Source organism: Symphalangus syndactylus, chromosome 22 (assembly GCF_028878055.3).
Source record: "Symphalangus syndactylus isolate Jambi chromosome 22, NHGRI_mSymSyn1-v2.1_pri, whole genome shotgun sequence".
Lineage (NCBI taxonomy): Eukaryota > Metazoa > Chordata > Mammalia > Primates > Hylobatidae > Symphalangus > Symphalangus syndactylus.
The window spans coordinates 17,531,694-17,557,185 of record NC_072444.2 but is presented as its reverse complement, the minus strand read 5'-3'; the positions used below and the strand labels follow the sequence as shown (position 1 = coordinate 17,557,185).

The 25,492-nt window shown below is 45.8% G+C and overlaps 1 protein-coding gene across 1 annotated transcript; it reads right to left on the bottom strand.

Annotated features, from left to right (window-relative positions):
• Positions 1 to 6,538: 6,538 nt before the first annotated feature.
• On the bottom strand, positions 6,539 to 7,791 carry RNF186 (ring finger protein 186). Its single transcript, XM_055260745.1, has one exon. The coding sequence runs from the start codon at positions 7,607 to 7,609 to the stop codon at positions 6,926 to 6,928; it is 684 nt and encodes a 227-aa protein (XP_055116720.1). The 5' UTR covers positions 7,610 to 7,791; the 3' UTR covers positions 6,539 to 6,925.
• Between the last annotated feature and the right edge of the window lie 17,701 nt (positions 7,792 to 25,492).

The following is a 25,492-nucleotide window of genomic DNA, read 5'->3' as shown; positions in this document are numbered from 1 at the left end:
GTAAATATGTGTAGATCTTGTTTCCCCAGGTTGTGTGATGGTGATGGGGGTGGGGGTGGTCAGGAGTGTCCCTTAAATTGTACACCTTCCCAGGCACCTGATAGGCTGATGGGACAGGAGGGCACCCACTCTGTGTTGCGAACAGTGCAGGTATTGTATATGTCATCTAATCAGATTGCCATAAAATCTGTATCAGGCAGGCCTGATGAGCCTACATTTCCCAATTCAGGGAAAGCACATACCATACCCAAGGTCACACAGACCATAAATGGTAGATGTTGGTTTTTGTTTTGTTTTGTTTTTGTTTTTTTAAGACAAACTCTGTCGCCCAACCTGGAATGCACTGACACGATCTTGGCTCACTGCAACCTCCGCCTCCTGTGTTCAAGCTATTCTCCTGCCTCAGCCTCCCAAATAACTGGGATTACAGGTGCCTGCCACCATGCCCAGCTAATTTTTTTTTTTTTTTTTTTTTTTGTATTTTTAGTAGAGAGGGGATTTTGCCATGTTGGCCGGGCTGGTCTTGAACTCCTGACCTTAGGTGATCCACCTGTCTCGGCCTCCCAAAGTGCTGGGATTACAGGTGTGAGCCACTGCGTCTGGCCCTAGAAGTTGGTTTTGAACCCAGGTCTGTCTTGACTGAGGGCCCTGTTCTTTCCTTGGCTTGTCCTGATGGGGGTAGGGGAAGATGAGGAAGGACAGGAATGACACGGGGTGGCAGGGGGATGGTAGGTACGGGGACTAAGAGGGGGCTTTAGAGCCAGACTGGCCTGCCTGACTTCACATCCCAGCCCTGTCCCTCGGGCACATTGCTGACCTTCCCTGACCTGCTCTGTGCCTCAGTTTCCTGCCCGAATAGGGGTTTTATGTTGATTCTATGGGAAGACATGTAAAATGCCCAGCACAATAAATCATCACACTTACCTCATGGGGTTGTTGTGAAGAATACAAGAGTTAAGTTTCGTTCAGGAAGCTCTTAGAACAGAACCTGCAGGGGGGAGCCACTCATGAGCATTGGCCACTAAAATTGTTGTTCTTTCCCCTTTCCCTCACGTTCATGGGTGTGCACTGAGCTGCAGTTGCTTTGAAATTGCTGCATCTACAGTGACTTTGCAGACTGTTTTCTTCTGCAGACTGACTCCAGTGAAGGGCTCTGGCTGGGTGTCTGGAGAACTAGAGCTTGTTTCTTCTGGGGATCATGAGGCCAATGGAGTGGAGGCTGGCCTCCTCTAACAGTGGCGGCTTGAGCTCCACTCCACGTTTGCTGTCTGACCCCACTTGTAGCCAGAGCTAACGTGGGCACCACCCTCTTGGGCCTGACATCAGGGCAGCCTCCCCACAAGGTTAGGCTGGCTCTTAGGTAGGAACGTGTGGTAGGAGGGCTCCCGACCACCTGGCCTCTGGCATTGCTTCTCCCCTGGCCTTTGCAGGGGCTGAGGCCTATGGTGGGATTTTTCAGCAGCCGGGATTCTGGACAGCTCCTGTATTCAGTCAGGGATATTGGTTGCAAGCAATAGAAACTGATTCAGGCTATCAGAAGAAAAAAAGTGAATTGTAGAGAAGGAACCTGAGACTTCAGTGAATCAACCAGAGGGGAAGCACCAGATGTGGGGACGATCTGGTTTGCTGCAGCAGCTGCTGCAGCTGCTTTCAAACAGTCATTTCTCCTTGCACCACCAGCTCCAGATTCAAAGTTCTGGAAAAGAGCATCCGACTGGAATAACTTGGATTGTGGTTAATAATTGGGAACCGGGCTGCACAGCAGGAGGTGAGTGGCAGGCAAGTGAGTGAAGCTTCCTCTGTATTTGCAGCCACTCTCCATTGCTCACATTACCACCTGAGCTCTGCCTCCTGTCAGATCAGCAGCTGCATTAGATTCTCATAGGAGCATGAACCCTACTGTGAACTGCGCACGTGAGGGATCTAGACTGCGCACTCCTTATGAGAATCTAATGCTCAGCATCTATTAATTTCCCTACCTCATCAACTAAGATTGCATATCCTGCTCAGGACCTGGCATAGAGCAGAACCTCAAGAAGTATTTGTTGAATAAAAGAATGGATGGATTCTAGATTCTATGGTGTGGGTTTTTTTTGTTGTTGCTCATTTGTTTGTTTGTTTGAGACTGAGACTTGCTCCGTTGCCCAGGCTGGAGTGCAGTGGCATGATCTTGGCTCACTGTAACCTCCACCTCCCAGGTTCGAGCGATTCTCCTGCCTCAGCCTCCCAAGTAGCTCAGATTACAGGTTAATGCCATCATGCCTGGCTGATTTTTGTATTTTTAGTAGAGACAGGGTTTCTCCATGTTGGCCAGGCTGGTCTCGAACCCCTGACCTCAGGTCATCCGCCCACCTCAACCTCCCAGGGGATGCTGGGATTACAGGCGTGAGCCACTGCGCCTGGCCTCCATGGTGTTTTGAATTCTCCAGAGAGTTCTCTACTCTCTGGAGTGCTCCCAGAGATACACCCTCCCCCACTTTAGAAAAGTGATTTCGGCCGGGCGCCGTGGCTCACGCTTGTAATCCCAGCACTTTGGGAGGCCGAGGCGGGTGGATCACGAGGTCAGGAGATCGAGATCACGGTGAAACCCCGTCTCTACTAAAAATACAAAAAATTAGCCGGGCGTGGTGGCGGGTGCCTGTAGTCCCAGCTACTCGGAGAGGCTGAGGCAGGAGAATGGCGTGAACCCGGGAGGCGGAGCTTGCAGTGAGCCGAGATTGCGCCACTGCACTCCAGCCTGGGCGACAGAGTGAGACTCCGTCTCAAAAAAAAAAAAAAAAGTGATTTCAAGATACTCTAACAAAAATATAAAGTTCATGGGAACACCTCCAGGCACATTCAAGAGCTTGGATCTGACTTCTGTTTTTAATGAGCTTGATGCTTTTCCCACAGCCAGAGAAATTGCAGGAAAGTCCTTCCTTCCCAGAACAGCTCTGCTTCGCCACAGATAAAGAATTATTTGTTTTAAGAAAGCTTGAAAAACTTCCTCCAGTCATTTGAAAAGGGTTTCCAACAGTGAACAGGAGGCCCCAGCAATAAATCAGGTGAGGCAAGGAAGTGGCTCTGGGAGATGGGACAGGTAGATTCCCATAACCCTCTGTCCCAGGCACTCACTAAATCAGGAAGCTGTCACTGAATGAGAGGATGCCAGTTCTTCTTAATTCTCCAGTCTTAGGGGCAGGGGACCCACATACCTTGATCACTTATGATGTGCTGGAATGTTCCATCTGATACAGCAAAGCGACTCAAAGCCCAAACTCTGGAGTTAAACTCCTACAGTCTACCCTTGGCCCCACTACCATCTCGCTGTGTGACCTTGGGCATGTTCCTTCACCTCTCTGTGCTTCAAAGTCCTCACCGATAATTTGAGAACAACAATAGTACCTCCTTTATAGCATATGTGATAATATATGTGATACACTTTGCAGGGTGTATAATGTCAACAATTATCATATTGTTGAGGATGCTGCTGGTGCTGAGGCTGATCATGGAAAAGGTGAATTCTAGTGCCCAGGTTTATTAAATGTCTGTTCTCATCATTCCCACTAGGGATTTCTAGAACTCAATCCCGTCTCTCTGTCTCTCCCTGTCTTCCCCTCCCTTCTTTATCTACTTAGTGCTCAACCATGGATTATTTCACTGGTTCCCCAGCAACCCTAGCAGGTGTGTATCATAACCTCAGTTTCACAGGTAAGAACCTGAGACGTAGAGAGACAAAGGGACTTGTAAGTGGAGAACTGGAATTCAAGCCAGGTATGTCTGCCTCCAAGGCTGCTGCATGGGGAGATGGACCTGATGGGAATGAAATGTGGCCTCTCCCCATAATTTCTTTTCATCGTTAGGACCTCCCCCTAGGACCTAGGCTCAGACTTCACTGCCAGACTGGCCTGCCTTGGACAACACTCCACACTGGACTGGCTGCCCCCTGCTGGCTGTCAAGCTGAACAAGCCCCAAGAAACCCATTTGCCCAAGGAGGCCAATGGTGGCCAATAAAAGCAGTCCATCAGACAGTGGATGCTCATCCAGCAGCACCCTGAATCCTCACGGAGGCCCTGGGATCCCCCACCTGCCACTTTACAGGTGACCAAACTAAGGCTCAGAGAAGTTCTGTAACTCCCTCCTGTCGCACACCGGGTCAGAGCTTGGCTTCGAGCCCCGGGCTGGCTCTCTGGTTTCTTCCAATCACATTCTTTTGCAGGATGTCTATTTCCTCCTCTGTGTCTATTTCCTCTGCTCTCTTCCAGGGCGGCCTGGGTTGATTCTGGCCTCTGGTGCTCTCTGTTCCCATGCTGCCAAGGCCAGAGGATGACTGAGACCAGCTGAGCTTCCAAAAGGCTGGTGATAGCAGTGTCTGAACACCTTTGCCCAGGGGGACGGAGGGCACATTGGTTGGGGGCCTATCACATGCCAGGAATGATGACAGGAAATCTCACTATTATAAATCACTATTACCAATCTCACTATTTTCTGATTTTCACAATGTGAGATTCAGGGAAGTAAAGAGACCTGCTTAGGGGCAACGATGGGGCAGGTGAGGTCTCAAACCTGAGACTCTAATGTTCCTGCTGGCCTAACTCACTGCAGAGGAGGCTAGAGCTGGGTGGTAGAAGTCTACAGGAGAGCCATTCTATTTTTATCATTCTCTTTTTTATTTTTTTATTTTTAATGTTTTTTTTTGAGATGGAGTCTTGTTTTGTCATCCAGGCTGGAGTGCAATGGGACAATCTCAACTCACTGCAACCTCCACCTCCTGGGCTCAAGTAATTCTCCTGCCTCAGCCTCCTGGGTAGCTGGGATTACAGGTGCCCGCCACCATGCCCAGTTAATTTTTTTATATTCTCAGTAGAGATGGGGTTTTACCATGTTGGCCAGACTGGTCTTGAACTCCTGACCTCAAGTGATCCGCCCGCCTCAGCCTCCCAAAGTGTTGGGATTATAGGCATGAGCCACCGCGCCTGGCCTGTCATTCTCTTTTCTTTTCTTTAGCATGAATGACAGATTCTAAAATTCTCCGGCCTCTCTGAGCAGCTGACTGCTGGAATTGGGAAGCTCCTGAAATTAGTTTCCTGTTCTCCATGTGCTTCTAGAAAACCCTCAAGTGGTGACCAGATCCCCACTTATTCTGGAGTTGTACACAAAGGAAGCAGCATCATGAAGCAGAAGGAGGCCTGGGTTATCTCCAGGGAGCTCAGGCATTGACTGTGCAACCTTAGACAGGCGAATTCACCTCTGTGATCCTCAAGCTCCTCCTCTGCAAGAGACAGATAATAACGGCCTGTACTTCATAAGGTTATTGTGAAGATTAACTAGTGCATGGAAAGCAGTTACTGCAGTACTCGGCACAGAGTAAGTACTGGATAAACAAGTACCCACCATTATTATGGTAGAAATGGTGTCATTAGCAACTGAAACCTTGGGGGGAGGTTTTGATCTTGGTGAAGGGTCTGAGAAATATTATGGATCGAATAGAAGTGGAGAAGTGAGCTGGGAGGGAATGTTTCTTGCCTATCCCACTGGCAGCCATCCCAAACTGACATACCCGGGGCCAGCTCAGGAAATGCCCAGTGACCCTCTTCAGCTTGGGAGACATGGTGTTCTTCAGGCCCACTTGGTCTGGCTTAAAGCCGTGGGTCTGTGCATGCCCACACACACTCATACTCTCTCAGCACCAGTCATCATTAGGGCCAATGGCATGGGTGTCAGACTTGCCCTGAGACAACAGCACTCCTCTGAGGTTTCAAGAATGTTTCCCATTTACGGGGCTTTTGGAAGGAAATAGTATGTCTCCTTCCATCCTCTGCTCATCTGCACTCCCACATAAACCCCCGGCTGAGGCCTGCCCCTGGCAACCACGGAAAGTCGTTTCCTCCAGCCAATGCCTCCCCTGTGTTAAGAAGCAGACATGGTGGAGAGAAGGCACAAAAAAAGCTTCTGACTTGCAGGGTGAGGCGGGAAAAGTGGGGTTATTGGTGAGGACCGTTGCATTTATGGGGCCTCTTATCTTTATGACAAAAGCTCAACTAGTACTTGAGATGCAATAACAAAGACAGTAACATCCATAAAGATCTAGTTCTAACGTGTGAGACTGTGCAATAGATGGGCAGCTGGCCCCGCTGTATGTGGACTGCAGTCCTTGTAACCCCGAGATTTGCTGCTAAGTCAGGGCCTGGTGGCATGGAGTGGGGAACTCCTAGTGAGGATGCTGGGAGCAATTCCCAAACCCTGCCCTTTCCACCCCTCCCCAACTCTGCCAGCTAAATGTGGGAGTCCCCCTCCTGCAGCTTCAGAAACACCATCCCTTCACACACATTTTGTCTCCCCAACCCTAGGGTCGACTCCATGGGAGACCCAAACAACCAGGACACTTGCCGAGGCCAGGCTGGGCACGAGATGCACAGTGTTAGAGGAAGCACAGTGGGACCTCCCCGTGGACTCCAAGCTCCCAGGAGGGAAAATGTGTAACTTCGGGAAATGTGAACCAACTGCTGCCCCAAACACAAAAAAACAAAGGGAAACAAGGAAACAAAACCAGCTACATAAATTGCAAAAAAAATGGAATTCCAGTTCTAGTCTACAATAGCATCATACTGCAATACTTTCATCAAGTTATATAAAGAAAAACCAGGAACACTGGAATAAGAGGAACAGGAGCTTCCCCCATCTTGTCGTGTTCAAGTAGTTTGTGTCTGCTCCCCTAGCTCCCAACAGTTTAGCTATGCTATCCCAAGGGCAAGCGCAAGCCTGTCATCCAAGCGTGTAATTCTTGACCCAGGCTGGCCATCTCGGTTGTGGCCTGCAAGTCCCGCTGGCGTGTGATTTCCCAAAGGAGCCAGTCTTAGTCCATAACCCCTTACCCTGTTCATTGTGGAAGTCCGGGGGCCCAAGGGCAGAAAGGGCTGCAGGGGCAGCCTCATCAGAGGGCACTCAGGCAATGGAAGAGATGTGGCTGTGTTTCTGCTCTCTACAGGAGAGAGTCCTGGAGGAGGGCCAGCAGCTGCCCCGGGTGCTGGGGAGACAGCAGAAGAGGGTGGACATCAGCAGGGCCAGGGCGATGATGAAGGTGAGCACCCATCGTAAGACACCTGGGTAGATGAAGGGCCCGATGAGGATGATGAGCAAGGCCAGCAGGAGTAGGTGTGCGGCCAGGCGCCGGGCTGCCACGTGATTTGCACTTACTTCATCCTGTCCATCCTCTTCCACCAAGCTGGAGTGCCCTCCTGCCAGGTCGGCAGGATCCGCCAGCCCCTGAGGACAGAGCGACACCTCTGTGCATGGCTGGACCAGCTGCCCCACCACCACCTCGTGGTCGCGCAGGCTGCAGATGAGGCCCCCGGGGACGGCGGTGACCTTGCGGCACAGCGGGCAGGTGATGGACCAGGTGTTGTCCTGCACGCACAACAGGAGCTTCAGGCAGACGGCGCAGAAGGCATGCTGGCAGGCCAGCAGTTTGGGCAACCGGGGACAGCCGTAGGGCTCCCGGCACACCAGACACTCCAGGTCACATTCTGTGGAGCCACAATGACCCCCAGCAGAGGCCACAGCGGTGGTGGTTGTGGTGGTTCCTGAGGAGATGGGCTGGGACTGTTGCAGGGTCTTGGTGCAGGCCATTCTGGGCACAGGGACCGGTGGGACACTGTTGCTCAGCACCTGGGCATTGGCAGAGAGTGTCAGCTGGCGCGGCTGGGACTTGGATGGAGTCCGCCTCTCCTTTTCACTCTGGTCAGGTGCCTGTTAACAACAGCTGTCTGACACTCCTCTCTCCCAGAGCTGCCCAGCTTGTTTCTTGGCTTACGTTGTCCCTTCAGTTATTATTATTTATTTTCTCAAAACCTAGGGTTAATCAGTAACTTGCGGGTCTGGAGACTTTGAATTGCCTGATAGGAGGGCAAAGTGGGCAGGGTCTAGTGAATCAGGACTTTCCTGTTGGGGCCAAGTATCTGGCGGGTGCCCACAGAACCGTGGCTTAAGCTTTGGAAGGCATCATAATCCAACTCTCTCACCCCCACTTCCCAGGTCCCTGAACCTTTTATTTATTTTTTTTATTCAACTTTTTTTTTTTTTTTTTGAGACGGAGTCTCGTTCTTTCACTCAGGTTGGAGTGCAGTGGTGCGATCTCGGCTCACTGGCATCTACAAATCCGCACAATAAACAGACAGCCCTATGAGTCGGACATAGGTGGATTGCGGGACACTGCTTTCTCAGACACAAACTTTTGGATGTCAGGATGAACGGAAAAAAGTTTGTTTGTGCTTGGAGCACATTTACAGGCAGGTGGCCTTGGAAAGAGGAGGGGAGAGGTAAGAAAAGTGAGTGGAAGGAGGACAAAGCCCAACCCAACACAGAAAAACAAAACCACATACAGCGCACAGGTGTTTGGCACCTGCTACTGTATTCATTTCCTTAGAGTCACAGCTGTTGTATTCACAGTTACGGGTGTATGAACTTCCCATCTGTGCCCTGCTGCGCACTTCGCATGCCTAATCACAGGTGTCCAGTTGTGTGCTAGGCATGCTGCGTATCCGGTAGTACTAAGAACAGCTGCCATTCATTTGGGCCTACTCTAAGCCAAGCCCTGTGCCTGGGGTCCCCAGCCCCCATTTCCCAGAACCCTGATACAGCCTTGTAGGGAAGGCTGGGAAACAAGGGCAGGGTGTGGTCAGGGTAGGCTGCTGGCTGCCTGCCAAGGGGCCTTCCATGGGGCAGGACCTTGTGGAATCTACCAGCGTCCAAGGTCTGGTTGAATCAATTTCATTGGTTCATGTGGACACAACTGGCCCCAGCCAGGTGGCGTAGGCTAACAGGACTCATGTGAGACAGGCAGATATTAGTAACACAGCAGATAGGAAAACGTGATTTCCTTACTTTGCCCTGAAAGGCAGATGGGGTGGCACGTGCACTCCCTCAAACAAATGTTTCATTCAGGCCACTCTGAACCCAGAAGCCCGTGTGAAGGATCCTTTGGTGCTCATGTCGTCTGCCAAGGGCCACACAGAGTCCTGTGCCTCTGATTCAGCTCTTTCCCTTACCCCAGTAGCTGGCACTGCAGGCCACCCTCTGTGCCCTGGAGTCACCAGCCCCAAAGAGGCTCCCTCCCTTGTGGGATTGGTAACTCCTGCCTCCCCCCTCCCCCTGGGCCCTCTGTCTCTGAAATCCAATTCTCTCACCATCCCATCCCATTTCTTCTCAACCTGTATGTAGCTAGACCATCAGTTATCTCTGTGAAAGGAAAATAAATCGTTTGTCCCCAAAATCACTAAGCCAAAGGGGAAAGTCAAGCTGGAAACTGCTTAGGGCCAACCTGCCTCCCATTCTATTCAAAGTCACCCTTCTGCTCACTGAGACAAATGCATATCTGATTGCCTCCTTTGGAGACACTAATCAGAAACTCAAAAGAATGCAACCATTCTTATCTACCTGTGACCTGGAAGCCCCTTCCCCACTTCAAGTCTTCCTGCCTTTGCTTCAAGTTGCCCCACCTTTCCAGATGGAAGCAATGTTCATTTTACATAAGTTGATGTCTCATGTCCCTCTAAAATGTATAAAACCAAGCTATGCTCTGTCCACCTTGGGCACATGTCGTCAGGACCTCCTGAGGCTGTGTCACGGACGTGTGTCCTCAACCTTGGCAAAATAAACTTTCTAAATTAACTGAGACCTGTCTCAGATACTAAGGTATAGATAGACATCTATATCACATTTTCCCCCAGATCAAGCTGAAGGGGGCCTTGGATCTAAGCATGTTTTTCCCCCATGCCTAGCATTCTTTCCCCTTTTTTGGGTAACAGTTCTCTGTTTTCACTTTGGGCAACCACTGCTTCCCACCGTCATTCTGTGCCCACGGTGAGGGTGATGTCTGGCTCCAGCTCTCTGGAAGTGGGGCCCTGATACGATTCAGGACAGGCCAGTTAGCATGCTCTGCTCTGCTGGCTGCAGCCATTGGTTTGAGCATAGACATGTAATCGAAGCCAAGCCAATGAGATTCAGTTCTGAGACTTCTGTTGGAACTCTTGAGAAGTTTCTCTTTCTGCTGGGTTTCCAAGTTACAGGATGGAACCCTGGGGCTGCCAAGACCACAGTGTGCAGAGAACCTGCTGAAGAGTAAGGTCAGCACAAAAGAAAAATGAGAAAAGAATCAGACAAAGGCCTGATGATGTTATTTGAACACCTAGATCCAGCCACACCTGAAGTGGGACACCTAGCATTGGATTTTTTCAAGGATATTAGCCTATAAAATCTACCCTGATTTTTATTCTTAAGTCAGTTCAAATTGGACTTCTGTCCCTTGCAAGTGAAAGACCTCTATGTAACACAGCAATGGATGAAGAAAAGAAGACTTTACTTGCTCTCTGACAAAGGGTCAGGCATTGATGAGACAACCAGACTTTGTATGTGGACAAGAGTGACCTAATGCCTGTGTGTTACGATGCTGGAAGAGATTCTGTGTTTTCTCTGCTTTGATTTGCATTGCACAATGTTCTTTTCTGTTTGTGAGACCCCATGATGGGTCAGGGATGAGAGGAGAAAAATGTGTTGAGCCACATTCATTTATAATAAGAATAGAAAATCAGGTGGGCCACACAGTGATGTTGGCTTGGCTAGTGTCCCTCTCACTTTTTTCTTGAGGTAGAGTCTCGCTCTGTCTTGCCCAGGCTGGAGTGCAGTGGCACCGTCTTGGTTCACTGCGACTTCTGCCTCCTGGGTTCAAGTGATTCTCCTGTCTCAGCCTCCTGAGTAGCTGGGACTACAGGTGTGTGCCACCACACCCGGCTAATTTTGCATTTTTAGTGGAGACAGGCTTTCACCATGTTGGCCAGATTGGTCTCGAACTCCTGACCTCAGGTAATCTGCCTGCCTCAGCCTCCCAAAGTGCTGGGATTATAGGCGTGAGCCACTTCACCCGGCCGGCCAGTGCCTCTCTCTCTAGCCAGCTTAATGGGAAATTAAATTGTCAGAAGGTAGCTGAGTGAGGTTGAAATCAGACCAGGGAAGTTATTTGGGGTTAGAGCCTAAAAAATAACCTTTTGACATCATTGGGCAACCATCATTAAGAAAACTTATTGGCTGGAACAACCCAAGTATTACAGAAATAGATAAAGTAGAATGTGAAAGTTCATCTTACTGCAACCCCTGAGAAATGACCACTGTTAACAGAACGTTCCTTCCTGTTGTCCTCCTCCTACCATCTTGGCTTGGGAACAACTTTGTTTCTCAAAAGTGCCTTGCCTTAACTATCATCAGCACTGACTATAGCTGGAAATCTGGCTCCTGTCGCTTTACCAGCTATGTGACCTTGGGCAAGAATTTTAACTTCACTGCAGTTCAGTTTTAAAATTTGATAAAATGGAGGCCGGGCACAGTGGCTCATGCCTGTAATCCCAGCACTTTGGGAAGCAGAGGTGGGTGGATCCCTTGAGCTCAGGAGTTCAAGACTGGCCTGGGCAATGAGATGCAACCCTGTCTCTACTAAAAATACAAAAAATAGCCAGGCCTGGTGGTGCATACCTGTAGTCCCAGCTACTTGGGAGGCCGAGGCAGGAGGATAGCTTGAGCCTGGGAGGTGGCAGTTGCGTAAGCCAAGATGGTGCCACTGCACTCCAGCCTGGGTGACAGAGTGACACTCTGTATTAAAATAAAGTAAAATAAAACAAAATGGAGACATTAACACTTGAGGAAATTATGGAAGATTATTTAAGCCCTCTACCCCTGACTACAACCTGCTCACAGGAGGCTTAGTAATTTATGTACTTTGGGTTGTAACTGACCTGGGTGAAATTGATCTCTTCCAGGGACATGAGATAAGACACTTTGGTGACCTATTCTGCCAGGGCTTCTTGAAGAGGAGTGAATATGGGCAGAGTCTGAGGTGTAGCCTGAAGCAGATCTATCCCAGGGGAATTAAAAAGTGTCTCCGGAGACTTAAAATGTTAAATTCATCTAGGTTTCACATTCTTCTCCATGTTATATTTGTGCTTACTGCAACATTAGAATCCGGAAGCATACATGCATCCTTCCAAATCTCCAAATAAAACATATTTGTTTGTTTTAATTGCTGTACAAATATGAACTCATTAATCTTGAGTAAAGCTTTTTTTTTTTTTTTTCATTTGAAATGCAGTTTCTTCCATCTTATGGCTTCTCACAGCCCTGGGGTCATATGCACTCCATCGTGAGAAGCACAGTCTCATGTTGGGGTGAAATTTCAAGCCCAGCTGCAGGCTGGGGAGCCGGAGCCAGTCCTGTTGAGGAAGATCACCTTGGAAATCACATATGCAAGGAACCACACACCCATGTACCTTTGCGAAGACATGTCTGATCTGAATTTTAGGCCTCCCATCAAGTCAGAAAGGAGTCAGATGGCAGCACTGTCCTGAGATCAAACTGTCCACTCATCCTTGGCCTTTGTCCTGATCAGCTCACCCTCACCCCACACTCCAGTGAACACAGAGAGCCAGGTCCCAGCCAAACGCCACATTGCTCTCCACTCCTCTCTGCCTTAGGCTGACTGGCAACCACCTCAGCTCACACTCCTGTCCCAGAATTCCCACCTGTGTGCTCCTTAGAGCACGGCAGGCTCCATCCCTATTTGCAGCACCCCCTCTACCCCCACCCCCCGCCAAGAATCTGCGTGTCTGAGGATAGATTGCCAAGGAGACAGAAGAAAGGGATCTGGAACCAAAATGACAATAATGAGAAAATGATGACCGTATAGAGAGAAAGACAATGTAACAGAGATAGCGAATGCCTCAGGCACAAACTGCAGGAAGTTGGAAAACTACACTGTCTTTTTTTTTTTTTTTTTTTTGAGATAAAGGGCACTCACTGGGCTAGAGCTCTGAACTTACCACTGACAAGCAGTCAGTGGCCGAGTCGCTTAACCTTCCTAGGCCTCAGTTTTCTCCATCTGTGAAATGGACACCTGCCCTATCTCCTTACTGGGGAGCCAGTGAAATGACAGAGGCTTGTGATTGGGGCAGGGAGGCCATTACTACTACTGACCTCACTCCCTGGTCTCAAATCTTCTGTCCGTCTTTTTTTTTTTTTTTTTGGGATGCAGTTTCGCTCTTGTTGCCCAGGCTGGAGTGCAATGGCGCAATCTTGGCTCACTGCAACCTCCACCTCCCAGGTTCAAGTGATTCTCCTGTCTCAGCCGCTTGAGTACCTGGGACTACAGGCACGTGCCACCATGCCCAGCTAATTTTTTTTTGTATTTTTAGTGGAGACGGTGTTTCACCATGTTGTCCAGGTTGGTCTTGAACTCCTGACTTCAGGTGATCCACCCACCTCAGCCACCCAAAGTGTTAGGATTACAGGCGTGAGCCATCGCGCCCAGCCTAAACTGTCTTTTTTTTTTTTTGCTGTTTAAAAATAATTATGTTAAAAAATACATGTTGATTGTAAAAAAAGAATGGGATTACTGATGAACAAAAAGAAAAAGACATCAGTAATCAGTAATGTCACAGCCCACAGAGAAGGAGAGTTAATTCTGAATATTTCCTTTTAGACTGCTTGTCTTTCTTTTTTTTTTTTTTTTAGACAAAGTTTCACTCTAGTTGCCAGGCTAGAGTGCAATGGCGAGATCTCAGCTCACGGCAACCTCCACCTCCCGGGTTCAAGTGATTCTCCTGTCTCAGCCTCCCAAGTAGCTGAGGTTACAGGCGTCCGCCACCTGCTAATTTTTTGTATTTTTAGTAGAGACAGGGTTTCACCATGTTGGCCAGGCTGGTCTCGAACTCCTGACCTCAGTGATCTGCTTGCCTCAGCCTCCCAAAGTGCTGGGATTACAGGCGTGAGCCACCACGCCCGGCCTAGACTGCTTTCTGTGTATACTTCTACAGACTTCCCCCATACACCCCCACCCCCACCAAAATGGGAATCTACTATTTACATTTTAGTAATTTATATTTTTACTTAATAGATTATCAGTACATCTCTTTCCATATTAATAAATACATTTCAAATCATTCCTGAAGGTTGTATAGTATTCCATCATGTGAATGTACCATATTTTAATTCATCGATTCCTATGAGTTAAATATTGACTGTTTCCATTTTTCACTGTTATCAACAGTCCTGTGACGGGTATCCTTGGACGTGCACTTTTCATTTTTGGCCTTTTCAAAATTGTATTATGTATGTTATCTTCTTTCTCTGCCTTTTGGACAGTGGTTCAGGTCTTAAAACTTGGATCTGTGCTGACCTGTTTATGAACCTGGTTTAAGCCAGAAGGTTGGAATTATTAGCTAAGCAGCAACAGAAAAAAAACTTTTTGTCCCACTCAGAATTGTTACAGTGTACCTACCCCAGAGGTTATAGAAATCAGACAATGAACCTCTAGGACTACATGTTCTTTGAATTTGGAATAATTCTAGGGTCTGGACCCATTTCCCACAGCCATCTCTAAACTTTCTCATCCCTCCCACCCTTATCTGTGGCTAAGCTCTGGTTCAGACTTCAGATTGGACTTCTTTGACCTCCTTCTGATTGATCTCTTAGTTTCTGACCATCTCCTGGGACACATCTGGCCTGTCTTGAAATTCCATTCTTAACTGTTCCCTCAATTCTATGATCCTGACCCTGACCCTAACCCTGACCCAGCCCTAACCACTGGCCCTTTCAACACTGTGATATGTATGTCATCTTCTCTCTCTGCCTTTTCAGCAGTGGTGCAGGTGCCAAACTTGGATCTAAGCTTAAGGCTAAGCTAGTGGGCAAAGGGAATCCCACCCTTGCACTTGGCCCAGGTTCCAGTGGGACAGCAGGCTCCCACTTGGCAGATATGGATCATCTCACCTGTTGTGAGACATTCTTGTCTTTCCCCTCCATAACCTCTTTCCCTCATCCTCCATTTTGAATAAAGAATGGGAATCCTGGAAGAGAAGAGTTTTGGGAAGAGTTGTTCTTACTTATTCATGGGAGTAGACGCATGAATAAGATGCATGATATGTCTTTGGCTGACAAATCAAAATGTCTGAAGTCTGGCCCTTGTCAGGCACTACTGCCTTAAACCACAGATGATCAACTCTAATCAAACACCTGGTGGAGAGACATTTTATCTGGAGGAATTCAGCTCGTCTGTTTCTCCAGATCAGTATTTCTTAAACTGTGGTTCATGCACTTCCAGTTTTCTGTGAGCTTCTAAAAGGTACTTCTGAAAAAATCTGGGAGTGAGTGTAGAAGAGGGTTCCATAGACAAATCAGTTTGAGAAATAATGCATCCTTCACTTGACCTTGGAGATTTCACAATGGACATTAGAGCATTAAAAGCTTCTAGAAATCCAGCAGTTAAAACACCTGCTTGATTTTGTTTAATCCTGACTTTAACTAATTTGCCTGTGGAAATCTTTTCATACAAAACACTTTTTAATGCTATGTACAACTCTGGGGTTCTGAGAGACACAGTTTAGGAAATGCTGAGGGATCAAGTTAAGCCATTAGAAAGTTGCATTTGACTCTGGGCTTTCTAAACACTCTCACTGAGTTGTATTTTGGGACTATTCTGTTAGCTTCCTTCAAAGGATGCATCAGGAAATAGGGTTAAGAAAACTGTTACTGCATTTGCATTCGGGATGTAGCCTGGGACACTATATGACAGTATTTGGTATCACCTATACAGAGCATGTGAAAATTTTCTTTTGGGGCTAAGTATTGGAAAAAGCTTTTTGCTTCCTCTGACTGCAAATTGTGTCTGACCTCACTACTCAGATATTCTGAACTACATAATTGACTCTGTTTTCCATTTTTGCTTTGGCCGCCAGGAAGCTCAACCATAGCTACTGTGAAATGTCACTTTTTGCATGTGATGCTGCGTTCCATCTCCATCCTCTTAGTCTATATTTTCTATCCTAGTTTATAGTTTACCCTCTCCTGGTGCCTGATTTGATTTTTGTATTTATATTTCACTTGAATATATTTCTTTTTATTTTTTTAAGACAGAGTTTCTCTCTGTCACCCAGGCTGGAGTGCAGTGGCACGATCTCAGCTCACTGTAACCTCCACCTCCTGGGTTCAAGTGATTGTTGCGCCTCAGCCTCCCAAGTAGCTGAGATTATAGGTGCCCGCCACCACACTTGGCTCATTTTTGTATTTCTAGTAGAGACGGGATTTCGCCATGTTGGTCAGGCTGATCTCAAGCTCCTGGCTTCAAGTCGTCTGCCTGCCTTGGCCTCCTAATGTGCTGGGATTACAGGCGTGAGCCACCACACCTGGCCTCACTTGTGTATATTTCTTATAAACAATTGTGGAAAGAGGAAAGGTAGAAAAAGAAGAAGAAAATAAATAAAGAAGGCCGGGTGCGGTGGCTCACGCCTGTAATCCCAGCACTTTGGGAGGCCGAGGCAGGTGGATTACCTGAGGTTAGGAGTTTGAGACCAGCCTGGCCAACATGGCAAAACCCTGTCTCTACTAAAAATACAAAAGTTAGCTGGGTGTAGTGGCACACACCTGTAATTTCAGCTACTCGGGAGGCTGAGGCAGAAGAATCGCTTGAACCCAGGAGGCAGAGGTTGCAGTGAGCCCAGATAGTGCCACTGCACTCCAGCCTGGGCAACAGAACAACACTCTGTCTCAAAAAAAAAGAAAAAGAAACCCAGAGAAAGAATTGGCAAATATAGGACAGCAGGCAGAGGTAGGTGGAGAGTGTAGGTGTGTAACCTGGCATCCTCTGGCTTTCTCAAGGTTCAACCCCTGGGCTTTTGCCTCTTTCGACTCATGCTGTCCTGGATACTGAAAGCTTGGAGACAGCATGTGCCTTTCTGAGAACACTTCTCCACCTGTCCTCTGCTTGTCACATTCCAGGGAGCACAGACCTGGGGTCTGGACCACTGGACCGTGTAAAAATTAATCATCCCAAGCATGGTCTGTGATCCATTAAACTGCTATCCATGGTGAAATCAGCCCAAGCACATGAGGTTGCCAAACTGGCCCCTCTTTTTTTCCCAAAATGTCCAGTCTTGGCCTTTCCAGAGTCCTCCTGGGAGGAAGACACTCAACTCAAAATAAGAGAGGGTCCTGGGCACATGGGCTTTGAGTGGAGGGTGGGAGGCTTTTTTTAAATAGACTAGCATGTTGGACAGACCTGTCTTCAAATCTTAGCTGTGTGTCTTCCAACAACCAACTTATTTTGTTTCTTCATCTGCCTAATGGAGATCAAAATAGTGTTTGTGTCAGGAATCTTATTTTGGTTATAAGAGTTGGAAAATTCCACTCAAGCTGGCAGAACCCACAAAGAAAGGGCATTTCTTGGCTCACGTGACTGAGAAGTCCAGAGGTGGTTTAGATTTGGGTGGATTTTGACCATGTGGCTCTCGCAAGAGCTGCCATTTGTTGAGTGCTTCATGGGTTAGTCATTTACTCCCCCTTGGTGAGAGGCGACTTCCTGTGGCTCTTCTGGTGTTTTCTTTCCTGCCTTGATTTCTTTATCTGTAGAAGGGGATAGTATTGTCTACTTTATAGAATTGCATGAAGCTTGGAGATAATGTGTGGGAAAAGCAGCGAACATAGTGCTTGGAGTGTAAGAGTTTCTCAGTCAATGCAAAGTTTCTGTATTATTCAGAATCAAGAAGAAACCTTGAGGGAGGACAGAGACCTCCCTGCCCTAGGTCTTCTACCCTTGTCATCTTGGGTGAAGAGGGTACCATGCTTAGTGTCACAGTGCCTTCCAGAAGCAACATTCTCAATGGGGGCCTGCATGGAGGACAGCACCCGGAGCTCACTTCTCCTTTGGCCACAAGCCATGAGCATGATCATGCGCCCTCAGGGGTAGAGGGAGCGCCAGACACCCAGCCCTTGCTACCCCAATACTCCTGGCTCACAATAACCTCAGGACCCCAGACATTTTTTAAATGAAATTTTAAAAATTCCATTTGTAATAGCATCACAAAAATGAAATATGAATACATTTAGCAGAAGAAGTGCAAAGTATATACTTTAAAAACTATAAAACATTGTTGAAGGAAATTAAAGAAAACCTAAATGAATGGAAAGATATCCTATGTTTACAGACTGTAAGACTTAATATTGTTAAAATATCCACACACCCATGAATCTACCAATCTACCAATTCAGTGCAATTCCTATAGAAAATCTAACTGGCTTTATTCTTGCAGAAATTGACAAGTTAGTCTTAAAACTTATATGGAAATTCAAGGGATCCAGAATAGGAAAAACAATTTCGAAAAAGAAGAATAAAATAGGAGAACTCACACTTCCCAATTTCAAAACTTACCACGAGGAGCTGTAGTAGTCAAGACCATGAGGCACTGGTATAAGAATAGATGTATAGATTAACTGAATAGAGTTGGAGGCCCAGAAATAAACTCATCCATTTATCAATTGATTTTCAACAGTGATGCTAACACAATTCAATGAGGGAAAGAATAGTCTTTTCAACAAATGGTGCTGGAATAGCTGGATATCCACATTTAGAAGAAAGAAGTTGGACATAATTTACCAAAATTAGCTCAAAATGGATCAAAGACCTAAACGTAAGAGTTAAAAGTGTAATATTCTTAGAAGAAAACATAGGTGTAAATCTTTATGACCTTGGAATAATCGGTGGCTACTCAGATGTCACACACAAAGCACAAGCAACTGAAAAAAAATAAAATGACTTCATCAAAATTAAAAATGTTTTTGGGCACAGTGGCTAACACCTATAATCCTAGCACTTTGGGAGGCCGAGGTGGATGGATCGCATGAGCTCGGGAGTTTGAGACCAGCTGGGGCAACATAGTGAAACCCTGTCTCTACCACAAGAAATACAAAAAATTATCCAGGCATGGTGGCGTGTGCCTGTGGTCCCAGCTACTCGAGGCTAAGGTGGGAGGATGGCTTGCTCCCGGGAGGCAAAGGCTGCAGTGAGCCGTGATCACACCATTCCCCTGCAACCTGAATGACAGAGTGAGACTCTGTCTCAAATGAATAAATAAATAAATAAATAAACGTTATGTTCCAAAGGCACTATCACAAAAGTGAAAAAAAAAACCCACAGAATGAAAAAAAAATTGCAAATTCTATATCCGAAAGAGTCTAATATCCAGAATATATAATAAACTCTTACAATTTAACAGGAAACTACAAATAGCTCAATTTAAAAATGGGCAAAGAATTTGAAGAGACATTTCTCCCAAGAAGATATGTAAAGGATCAATAAGCAGGTGAAAAGATGCAAACCCAGACCGCAATGAGATATCATTTCCCACCCACCAGAATAACTATCATCAGAAAGACAGACAATAACAGGTCCTGGGGGAAATGTGGAGAAATTGGAACCCTCATGTCATACATTGTTGGTGAGAAAGCAAAATTATTCAACCACATGATTTGGAAAACATTTTGTCATCTCCTCAAAAAGCTAAAAATGGAATTCCCATATGACTCAGCAATTCCATTCCTAGGTATATACTCAAGAGAATTGAAAACATGTTCATATAAAAACTGGTACATGAATGCTCATAGTAACCTTATTCATAATAGCTGGAAAGTGGGAACAACCCAAATGTCTGTCAACTGATGAATGGATAAACAAAATGTCATCTATCAATACAATGGAATATTATTCAGCTATAAAATGAATGAAGTATGGACATGGGCTACAACATGGATAAACCTAACAGAAGGCAGACGTAAAAGACCCACATACATGATCCCATTTATAGTGTCCAGAACAGGCGAATACATAGAGTCAGGAAGTAGATTGGTGGTTCCTGGGGGATTAGTGAATTAGGCTGGAGAGATGTGGGGAGTTATTGCTAATGGGTTTGGGGTTTCTTTTTGGGGTGATGGAAATATTCTGGAATTAGATAGTGATGATGGTTGTACAATCTTGCAAATATACTAAAAAACACCATACGGTATACTTTAAACAGGCAATTTTAATGGTATGTGAATTATGTCTTAATTTTAAAATGGGCCTAATTCTTCACTATTGGAGAAGGAAGAGACAAGTATGGAAAAGGAGAAATCGCTAAGAAACTCTGGTTCTGAATTGAAATTGGAGATTTGTGCGTGAACCTGTGGCTTTCAATAGACATAGATGGATAAATATGGAAATAAAGATAGATTTAAATGTGTGCATGCAAGTGTGTGTGTACATTCCTTATCACTGTCCATGGGGGCCTGGGAACAGTGACATCAGACATGAGTACAGAACTTGGTTTCTAAATTCCCTTTTTGGCTGGGCCCAGTGGCTCATGCCTATAATCCCAGCAATTTGGCAGGCTGAGGCAGGCAGATCCCTTGAGGCCAGGAGTTTGAGACCAGCCTGGCCCACATGGCAAAACCTCATTTCTACTAAAAATACAAAAAATTTGCCGGGCATGGTGGCGCGCGCCTGTGGTCCCAGCTACTTGCAAGGCTGAGCCAGAAGAATCGCTTGAATCCAGGATGTGAAGGCTGCAGTGAGCCGAGATTGCACTAATGCATTTGAGCCTAGGTGACAGAGTGAGACTCCGTCTCAATAAATAAATAAATAAATAAATAAATTCCATTCTCTACTGAGGATTCTAATAAGGAGTCCAAGGAACCAGGACAACTCAGAAAAATGGCTGATTCCAAGGCTAGAGTGGGGACAGTGCACGATGAATCTGAAACATGCTGTGCTAGAAAGTAAGGAAGTACTCAATTCCGTCCCACTGTTCAAATCAGAGACAATTTGGTATCAAAATAAGTAATGATAATAATGGATTCAAATTCATGGAATAAAGTAGAAAACCATGAGTCTATACATATGTAAGTCAATAAAATAATACATTGAAAATGTCAGGAGGGGCTGGGCGTGGTGGCTCACCCCTGTAATCCCAGCACTTTGGGAGGCCGAGGTGGTGGATCACCTGAGGTCAGGAGTTTGAGACCAGCCTGACCAACATGGCGAAACCCCGTCTCTCCTAAAACACAAAATTAGCCAGGCATGGTGACGCATGCCTGTAATCCCAGCTACTCGGGAGGCCGAGGCAGGAGAATCACTTGAACCTGGGAGATGGAGATTGCAGTGAGCCAACACTGTGCCACTGCACTCCAGTCTGGGCAACAAGAGTGAAACTCCATCTTAAAAAAAATGTAAAAATGTCAGGAGGAATAGGGTATTTACGCAGTTTCAAAGTACTTCTCTGCACAATACTTACTAATTACAAAAGGAAAAAGAATAACATCATAGTGGAAAAGTCAGGCAGACAGAAACTTAATAATAATGAACATCAGAAATAATGGGATGGATCTGAAAATTACTCTACCTAGGCCAGGCACAGCGGCTCACGCTTGTAATCCCAGCACTTTGGGAGGTCGAGGCAGGCAGATCAAGACTACCCTGGCCAACACAGTGAAACCCCATCTCTACCAAAAATACAAAAATTAGCTGGGTGTGTTGGCGGGCACCTGTAATCCTGGCTACTCGGGAGGCTGAGGCAGGAGAATTGCTTGAACTGGGGAGGCAGAGGTTGCAGTGAGCTGAGATTGTGCCACTGCACGCCAGCTTGGGTGACAGAGCTAGACTCCATCTCAAAAAATAAATAAATAAAAGTTACTTCTTCTAAGAGGATGCAAGAAGAAGAACTCAACACTGCTTCTGTGGCATTCCTGCCAATGATGCAAAACCTAAATAAAATCATAAGGAATCATCTGTCAAACCCAAATTGATGGACTTTCTATAAATTAACTGACATTCCATCTTCAAAAATGTCATGTCCATGCAAGTCAAGGACGAACTGAGGAACTGCTCCAGGTTTAAGGGGAGTCTAGAGAGACTTTACCGCGAAACACAACATGAAATGCTGAGCCGGATTTTTTTTTTTACTATCAAGGACATTGTTGGGACAGTTGGTGAAACTTGCATGAGGCCTCTGGATTAGATGGTGTTCATTTTAATTTCCTGATTTTTCAGGGTTCCTTGTGGTTGTAAGGAATTGTGGAATATCTGTGTTTGTAGGAACTACATACGCTAGTATTTGGGAGTGATGTATCAGGTTGGTAACTTATTTTCAAATGGTTCAGGGAAGAAAGCCATGTGTGTCAGTAGTGCACTAAAGTTGGTTACGCTCAACATCTTTCCAACTCTGCATGCAGTGACCTCATGTTGGCAGCATGAAATTGCCTGTAGTGGGAGTATTTACACCATGGAAATTGGCAAATGTTACAACTCCAGTCTTTTTTCCCTCTGGACAGCCAATTGTTAAACATTCACCAGCGCACTGTTCTTTGTACCATCTTTCCAAATTTTTAATAAATTTGTGATTGTTTCAAAAAATTATTAACTTTGCCAAGCGTGGTGGTTCATGCCTGTAATCCTAGCACTTTGGGAGGCCGAGGCAGGAGGATTGATTGAGGCCAGGAGATCAAGACCAGCTTGGGCAACATAGTGAGACCCTGTCTCTGTTAAAAATATATTAAACTAAAAAAATAGAAAGAAGTTAATAAGTACCACTTTAAACCTTCTTTTGAACAAGGCTTACAATAAATGTATAACAGGCATTTGTGTTTTAACCTATCTCTATGCTTTCACTTAATATTCTTTTTTTTTTTCGAGATGGAGTCTTGCTTTATCGCTCAGGCTGGAGTGCAGTGGCACAACCTTGGCTCACGCCAACCTCCGCCTCCCAGGTTCAAGCCATTCTCCTGCTTCAGCCTCTTGAGTAGCTGGGATTAGAGGCACGTGCCACCACGCCTGGCTAATTTTTTGTATTTTTAGTAGAGACAGGGTTTCACCATGTTGGCCAGGCTGGTCTCGAACTCCTGACCTCAAGTGATATGCCCACCTCGGCGTCCCAAAGTGCTGGGATTACAGGGGTGAGCTACTGTGCCTAGCCAGTTGTTAAATATTTTGAATATCACACACATATACCCTATGAAACAGCTATCCCACTTCTGAGAATGTACCCTAGAGAAAGATAACCAGATAAATATAAATAACTACAATAATGAGAGATTGACCTGACACCCATCAGATGTGCATACACTTTAACCCAGAATTGTCTGGAACAAGAAGATGGAGGCTACCTAGGTATTTACCACTAGGGAACTGTTACGTAAAACCTGGCCTATATATTCGATGAACTCTTTTGTAAAATCTAGAACTCATGATCCAGATTTACATATCACAACATGAATAGATCTCAAGAAGAAAGTGTTGAGGAAAAAAGTAGGAACAGAATGAGATGTATAGTGTGGTTCTATTTGTTTAAATTTAAAAAAAATCAATACCATACGTGAAAGATTTACACATACATCAAAAGAGACAAATGGAAAAGTTAGATGGACTTAGGTTACACAGACATCAGTTTGAGTATTTATGGTGGAGAAGAAGGACAGAAGTGGAAATGAAGGGTGAAGAGGAAGAGGAAAAAATAACATAAAATAAAGCAAAAGGGGGATCATTTACTCAGGTTGCCATGTTTAGCAAATAAAAATATAGGACTCCCAGTTAAATTTGAATATCAGATAAAGAACAGATAGCATTTTAGCATAAGCATGTCACCATACTTAGACATATAAGTATATCTATACTATTGGCAGTGGTTAAACAAGTGACTAAATTCAAATTTAACTGGGTGTCCTGGATTTTATCTGCCAGCCCTAGACTCATGACATTGGCAAGTTCTCTCCTCCGCCTGGCTGAGCTGTCCAGGTGGTCATAAGAGTGATGCTCGTCAGATCATAGTTATTGCTAGTTTGGTCCTGCTTCCCATCATGGCAGCCCTGGATGAACCCTGGCACTGCTCACACCTCTCCAATTGGGTCCCTGGATATCAACAGGCTGTCTCTTCATCAGAAGGGCAGTATGAATCAAGGGTCTCTTGGGCCATTTACAGCAATTACCACACCCTGCCCTGTGTTAAAGACCAGTCTTTAGGATCCCCTGGGAAATGCAGCCCATCACCTCTCAATTATGCGATACACTGAAGAGCACCTGGGAAAAGAAGGGTGAGAGTAGGTGAGGGGTGAAATCACAGGCATTATTGCCAGTCTGGCTTTGGTTCAAATCCCACCTCTGCCATTTATTAGCTGTCTGACCTTAGGCAATTTATCTCCTGAGCTTCTGTGTTTTCATCTGTAAAATGGGAGGAAAAAAGTTAATATTTCAAAAGTCTCTTGTGAGGATAATCAGAAAAAATAAGAAGAATAAAAAGAAAGTATATGTACAGGGCACAGTACAACTACTGAATATATATATTTTTTTCTGTACATGCTACATATATATGCATACATATATGTATGCATATATAGGTAGTACGTATAGAAAAAATACATATGTGGCATGTATAGAAAAAAAACTCTGGAAGGAAATCTAAAATGTTGACGGTGGTTACATAAACAGTAAATGAGAGAGATCATGTAAAGTGCTTAGTTCGTGATATTCACTCAATAACTGTTAGTTATCATTTTCTGTTACTGTTTCTTGAGGTGAGATCATGAATATTGGTTATTTTTTCTTTATACTTGTTTGTATTTCCCCCACATTTTCTAAGATGAAAGCATGATTATGTTTGAACCAACACACATTTGTCCTGGGAACTGTGTTGGCTGCTTGGCATAGACCCTGAACAGACAAGGCTATAGCAGGAAGTGCAGGCTGAGATGACAGGATGATGTCTTTATGGTCGCTGTTCTTGCTTCTGCTTTCTGTGTTGTAAAATCTGTAGACCTCATACAATACATGAGATAAGCAAAATAGCCCCAATGGGCTTGGTATCTTCATTTAGGCTTTCAGATTGTTCCTCCCCATCATATGCTCTCTTTCTTTCCTCTTTACTATTCTTCTCTTACAGAGCACTAGAAAGAGGCATTAAAAGCCATCTAGCAGGGCTGGGCATGGTGGCTCACACCTGTAATCCTAGCACTTTGGGAGGTTGAGGCGGGCAGATCGCCTGAGGTCAGGAGTTCACAACCAGCCTGATCAACATGGAGAAACAGCGTCTCTACAAAAAATACAAAATTAGCTGGGCATGGTGGTGTGTGCCTGTAATCCCAGCTACTTGGGAAGCTGAGGCAGGGGAATCACTTGAACCCAGAAGGGAGAGGTTGCAGTGAGCCGAGATCACGCCATTGCACTCCAGCCTGGGCAACAAGAGTGAAACTCCGTCTCAAAAAAAAAAAAAAAAAAAAGCCATCTAGCAGGCTGAGTGCAGTGGCTCATGCCTGTAATCTCAAGACTTTGGGAGGCCAAGATGAGCAGATCACGAGGTCAGGAGATCGAGGCCATCCTGGCTAACGTGGTGAAACCCCATATTTACTGAAAATACATAAAATTAGCCAGGCGTGGTGGCATGCACCTGTAGTCCCAGCTATTCGGGAGGCTGAGGCAGGAGAATCACTTGAACCCAGGAGGCAGAGGTTGCAGTGAGCCGAGATCGTGTCACTGCACTCCAGCCTGGGTGACAAAGCAAGACTCCATCTCAAACAAAAACAAAACAAAGAACAAGTTAATGCAACGATGTCACATCTGTGTTCAACTCGGTTTAGAAAACAGGTTAGACTAAGCATGGCTTTCTTTGCCTTTTCTCT

Coding starts and splice junctions, on each gene's coding strand:
- RNF186 (XM_055260745.1), bottom strand. CDS start 7,609: ATGGCCTGCACCAAGACCCTGCAACAGTCCCAGCCCATCTCCTCAGGA.